The following is a 6,305-nucleotide window of genomic DNA, read 5'->3' as shown; positions in this document are numbered from 1 at the left end:
TACCTTATAAGTCACACATCAAACATACCATAGTTTATCAGTTGTAATCATATTCCTCAGACTTCATTATTGTCGCCCAACCATTCGGACTTGACCTTTTGGATCGTTTTGGAATAGATCTATGTTCTACAAATGCACGAAAGAATTGTCATTGGACATTACTGAATCAAAAATTAATCAGCGGCAAAGTGACAAATAAAGGCAACAGTATTATACCGCTATTCGAAATTCATAAATCGATTGAGAAAAAAACAAATCCGGGTTAGAAACTATAACTGAGGAAAACAAAAACGTTATATTTAGTTGTATTCAAGGGAAAAATATCTTTGTGGTAGTACGTTTCCGTAAACTACTGTAAAGTAGTATTTCATGCACCGCATTAAACGGCAATAATATTCATAATGTTTCAAATTCCAAGAATTTTCCTACAAACATTTTTCTTTGGCTATGTATTCTTATTAAAAGACGTTTGTATTATCAGCCGTTAAATTAATCTAAAGATTAGAAGAAGGACTGAGATGTTCCCTTAAGAGACACTATATTTTGTCCTTTGCATTGCACACGTCCGGCTCTATCTAGACGTTGCTCGACCCATTATCTTCTTCTTCTTCTTCCGAATACGGGAGTAGACTCCTAGGTAGGAGTGTAAAACTTCCCGGATTTTTTGAATTTATGAATCCTTTTTCTAACTCATTGGCTGCACTCACTCGACAAAAAGTTTCAAATTGTGACACACAACAAGTACAAGTTATAATATGTTTAAAGTAGTAATAATACATGTACGTATTTGATATCGAGATAAAGTAGAATGTTCACCTGTCACTTAAGATCGTAAGAAAATATAAATAGAACAGTTACGTAAGCTTTTCCTGGAATTTATTAAATTATTTAATTAATTGTTAGTCAATAGTTGTCAATATGATATTCTATTCTTAATTGCAACAAATTAAATGGTTAAAGAACAAACACAATAAAAGAGATTAAGATAATCGCTCGGGTAATAAACGTGTATAATATATATATATATCTTATATATAGTGTCTAAAAATAGCAACAATCAACATTCAATCTATATAGGTGTGGATCAGTTTGTAAATAAACTGATGCAGTTACTAAATTGAATTATATAAGTGTCTAAGAATGTAACTTTAACACACTTATGAGTGTTATAAAATTAGGTGTTATATTTTATATATTATTCACGCAATATTTCGCTAAACAAATTAGCTTCATCGGGCGTGTGCATCTATCAAGGTGAAATCGGATGCATGACAAAAAATATCTTTGTAGCTTGAGCTACACAAAAGTTTAACATATTGATTAATGATCTGTATAAAACATTTTTTTGCCGTTTATTGTACATAAACATTTTTTTCAAAAATTAAAACAAATAGTTGTTTTAGTTAAATAGAAGTAAAATTGATGAGTTATTCCTTTGCTTTCGGGTAGAACTGTTTTTCATCCCTCTCATTAAGCCCATCAGGTTCAAGAGTACGTAGTTGATGCATCCAGAACCTTTCTCTCTTTTTCCTCATTTCTGAGTCCCAATTTTGGTTTACCTCAATTATTTGAAAGGTGATATTTTCAAAAGTATGTCCTGTTCTTAAGAGGTGTCTCGTAATTGGACAGTTTCTTCCTTTTGTATAAAACGACCGATGATTGTTTAGTCTGATGTTAAATGTGGTTTCTGTTTCACCAACATACTGCAGCTTGCAAGTTCCACAAGTAAGAATATAAATACTATTTTCTGTTTTGCAATCAGTTGTAACATAGATGTTGTATCGCTGCTTTGTTACTGTGCTGCTGAAAGAGTGGTCAGTGTTGGCGGCTTTACAGCACTTACAGTTCCTTCTACCGCATTGTTTGTAACACCCAAATTTTGAAGTTTCTTGTTTCTTTACTTTTGATGTCACAAGTATGTCTTTGAGATTTTTGGGTCTGCGATAGGCAATAAGAGGAGGTGATGGAAAAATTTCTTTAAAGGACGAGTCATTTTCGATTAGACGCCAGTGCTTCCGGATAGAAGATGAAATATTTGTCAAATCGGGATGGAATGTTACAACAAACGGAATTCTATCTGCACGGGTCGCCTTATTTTTGTATTCCATGAGGCTAGCTCGATCTTTTTCTTTAGCTTTATCAAAAGCGTCTGTGATGTTTTTGGTTTTATATCCTCTTGATTTCAGCTGTGTTTTTAGTTGTCCCAAACGATAGTTAAGTTTGGATTCAGAGGAGCAAATTCGCTTTAGTCTGATGGCTTGACTGTAAGGTATACTCCTGGAGCAGTGTTTCGGATGACAACTTTTTGGAGAAAGGAACTGGTGTTTATCAGTTTTCTTTGTATGGAGGTCAGTTGTCATGACCCCGTTTTTTACAAATGTGGTGGTGTCGAGAAAAGCAATTTTCTCGCTTGAAAATTCAGATGTAAATTTAATTGAGTGATGGAACTGATTACAATGATCTAAGAAATCTTGCAAATGTTCTGCAGTATCGTTCCATTTCATGTCAATATCATCAATAAAACGGAGCCATGACAAAGGTTTGTATGGCACACTCAAAAGGATGCGTTCTTCGAGATCCCCCATAAAAATGTTGGCAAAAGAAGGTGCCATTTTTGTTCCCATACTAGTTCCGTCAATCTGTAAAAAGTGCTTGTCGTTGAAAATAAAGTTGTTATTTTCAAGAACTAGCTTGAGCAATTGAACTAGACAGTCAGTTTGGGGATGTTTATCCTTTCGAGTATTCCATATTTTTTCACACGCGGCTATTCCTTCATCTTTTGGAATATTTGTGTATAAAGAACACACATCCATTGAAACCAAAATTGTGTTGTTGGGTAAAGGACTTAAGGAATTCATTTTCTTCAAATAGTCAGTCGTATCTTGAATATGAGATGGTAGTTGTTGAACATGTGGTCTGAGATGGTAATCAACAAATTCAGAAATTTTTTCGGTGGGATGGCCATTAGCTGATACTATAGGTCTCCCTGGAATCCCTTCTTTGTGAAGTTTTGGAAGTAAGTAAAATCGACCGGCTGTGCACGTTTCGTCTGGGCGTAGATAATCGTACGTATCGTCATCAATTTGTTTATCTTTATTCATTTCTGAGAGGGCGTCATTAATTTTTTTGCTGATTTCTTTTGTTGGATCACATGTTAGTTCTTTATAAAATTTAGCGTTTGAGAGTTGACGATTTCCTTCTTCGATGTAGTCAACAATAGACAACAGAAGAAAAATTTAAAAGAAGCCGGAATGAATGAATCTGATTATGAGAGTGATGAAGGAGACATATGCATCCCAAAATTTAAAAAGAAAAGTACATGGAATCCCCCTAAAAGCAAAAACGACAATTTGGAATCATTCATTACATCAGTCAAAGCTGAGGTCAGATCTTCAATCAGTGGTAAACAAGTCAGAAATATTTCAAAGTCAGAAAGTCAAGCCATGATTAACTTAAAAGACCGTGACGAAATTGTTATCAAACAAGCTGACAAAGGAAGTACCGTTGTAGTGATGAACAAGGCAGACTACATCGAAGAAGGAAATCGTCAACTCTCAAACGCTAAATTTTATAAAGAACTAACATGTGATCCAACAAAAGAAATCAGCAAAAAAATTAATGACGCCCTCTCAGAAATGAATAAAGATAAACAAATTGATGACGATACGTACGATTATCTACGCCCAGACGAAACGTGCACAGCCGGTCGATTTTACTTACTTCCAAAACTTCACAAAGAAGGGATTCCAGGGAGACCTATAGTATCAGCTAATGGCCATCCCACCGAAAAAATTTCTGAATTTGTTGATTACCATCTCAGACCACATGTTCAACAACTACCATCTCATATTCAAGATACGACTGACTATTTGAAGAAAATGAATTCCTTAAGTCCTTTACCCAACAACACAATTTTGGTTTCAATGGATGTGTGTTCTTTATACACAAATATTCCAAAAGATGAAGGAATAGCCGCGTGTGAAAAAATATGGAATACTCGAAAGGATAAACATCCCCAAACTGACTGTCTAGTTCAATTGCTCAAGCTAGTTCTTGAAAATAACAACTTTATTTTCAACGACAAGCACTTTTTACAGATTGACGGAACTAGTATGGGAACAAAAATGGCACCTTCTTTTGCCAACATTTTTATGGGGGATCTCGAAGAACGCATCCTTTTGAGTGTGCCATACAAACCTTTGTCATGGCTCCGTTTTATTGATGATATTGACATGAAATGGAACGATACTGCAGAACATTTGCAAGATTTCTTAGATCATTGTAATCAGTTCCATCACTCAATTAAATTTACATCTGAATTTTCAAGCGAGAAAATTGCTTTTCTCGACACCACCACATTTGTAAAAAACGGGGTCATGACAACTGACCTCCATACAAAGAAAACTGATAAACACCAGTTCCTTTCTCCAAAAAGTTGTCATCCGAAACACTGCTCCAGGAGTATACCTTACAGTCAAGCCATCAGACTAAAGCGAATTTGCTCCTCTGAATCCAAACTTAACTATCGTTTGGGACAACTAAAAACACAGCTGAAATCAAGAGGATATAAAACCAAAAACATCACAGACGCTTTTGATAAAGCTAAAGAAAAAGATCGAGCTAGCCTCATGGAATACAAAAATAAGGCGACCCGTGCAGATAGAATTCCGTTTGTTGTAACATTCCATCCCGATTTGACAAATATTTCATCTTCTATCCGAAAGCACTGGCGTCTAATCGAAAATGACTCGTCCTTAAAAGAAATTTTTCCATCACCTCCTCTTATTGCCTATCGCAGACCCAAAAATCTCAAAGACATACTTGTGACATCAAAAGTAAAGAAACAAGAAACTTCAAAATTTGGGTGTTACAAACAATGCGGTAGAAGGAACTGTAAGTGCTGTAAAGCCGCCAACACTGACCACTCTTTCAGCAGCACAGTAACAAAGCAGCGATACAACATCTATGTTACAACTGATTGCAAAACAGAAAATAGTATTTATATTCTTACTTGTGGAACTTGCAAGCTGCAGTATGTTGGTGAAACAGAAACCACATTTAACATCAGACTAAACAATCATCGGTCGTTTTATACAAAAGGAAGAAACTGTCCAATTACGAGACACCTCTTAAGAACAGGACATACTTTTGAAAATATCACCTTTCAAATAATTGAGGTAAACCAAAATTGGGACTCAGAAATGAGGAAAAAGAGAGAAAGGTTCTGGATGCATCAACTACGTACTCTTGAACCTGATGGGCTTAATGAGAGGGATGAAAAACAGTTCTACCCGAAAGCAAAGGAATAACTCATCAATTTTACTTCTATTTAACTAAAACAACTATTTGTTTTAATTTTTGAAAAAAATGTTTATGTACAATAAACGGCAAAAAAATGTTTTATACAGATCATTAATCAATATGTTAAACTTTTGTGTAGCTCAAGCTACAAAGATATTTTTTGTCATGCATCCGATTTCACCTTGATAGATGCACACGCCCGATGACGCTAATTTGTTTAGCGAAATATTGCGTGAATAATATATAAAATATAACACCTAATTTTATAACACTCATAAGTGTGTTAAAGTTACATTCTTAGACACTTATATATCTTATATATATATACATATGGTCAAACTGTATTGTAAGTCTTTAGAATTGCCATAATGATGTTTAATGTGTGGCGGTTTGTCTACTCTTTCTGCTTTCTTAGTATAATATATGCAACTCAAACAAATCCTGAACATGAATCAAAATATAACTGTACCATAGAAACAGTTGATAATGGAGTAAGAGACAAAATGAAACTTGAGGATGGAAAAAAAGTTACTTTCATTTATCTATCATTTACTAATCAAATCAATCTTTTTTTGGATACATATCGCGGAGCGTTGTACAGGCCTCAGGACTGGGTGAGGATAGCTGGTCGGCATGGACGCAGTTTATTGTTTCTACGACCGGAATTCGAACAACTTTCATTAACGACGTTGTCATTAGAAACCGGATATTTGGATGTGCCTTTAGAAGAAAAACCAGAAAACTGTTTGTCGCATTTTAATACAACAACAGTTGAAGAAAAACTTAGAGATCTGTTATTATCAGACTTTAAACCTAGAATGGACGGAGGCAGCTTGAGCGAACACGAGTATATCTGCAATATGTATATCGCAAATAATAGTTTCAACGCCAAGTTCTATTATCGCTGCTGTCATAAAGGCCCAGATGGTGAAATAGTATGCGAAAATTTAATTTACGATTTTTGGATTTATGTTGTCTTCATTTGTGTTATTATCATAAATGCT

The 6,305-nt window shown here is 34.8% G+C and overlaps 2 protein-coding genes across 2 annotated transcripts; one reads left to right on the top strand and one right to left on the bottom strand.

Annotated features, from left to right (window-relative positions):
* Positions 1–1,427: 1,427 nt before the first annotated feature.
* LOC134726360 (uncharacterized) lies at positions 1,428–3,101 on the bottom strand. Its single transcript, XM_063590759.1, has one exon. It carries the CDS (start codon positions 3,099–3,101, stop codon positions 1,428–1,430), a length of 1,674 nt encoding a protein of 557 aa, XP_063446829.1.
* Positions 3,102–3,251: 150 nt separating this feature from the next.
* Positions 3,252–5,309, top strand: LOC134726359 (uncharacterized). Its single transcript, XM_063590758.1, has one exon. The coding sequence runs from the start codon at positions 3,252–3,254 to the stop codon at positions 5,307–5,309; it is 2,058 nt and encodes a 685-aa protein (XP_063446828.1).
* The last annotated feature ends 996 nt before the right edge of the window (positions 5,310–6,305 follow it).

This window comes from Mytilus trossulus, chromosome 7, assembly GCF_036588685.1.
Source record: "Mytilus trossulus isolate FHL-02 chromosome 7, PNRI_Mtr1.1.1.hap1, whole genome shotgun sequence".
Classification (NCBI taxonomy): domain Eukaryota; kingdom Metazoa; phylum Mollusca; class Bivalvia; order Mytilida; family Mytilidae; genus Mytilus; species Mytilus trossulus.
Note: the sequence above shows the minus strand (reverse complement) of the source record. Positions and strands in the feature narration are given on the sequence as shown.

Bases quoted from the DNA above. Each gene is read 5' to 3' on its own strand.
- LOC134726360 (XM_063590759.1), bottom strand. From the start codon at position 3,101: ATGAATAAAGATAAACAAATTGATGACGATACGTACGATTATCTACGC.
- LOC134726359 (XM_063590758.1), top strand. From the start codon at position 3,252: ATGAATGAATCTGATTATGAGAGTGATGAAGGAGACATATGCATCCCA.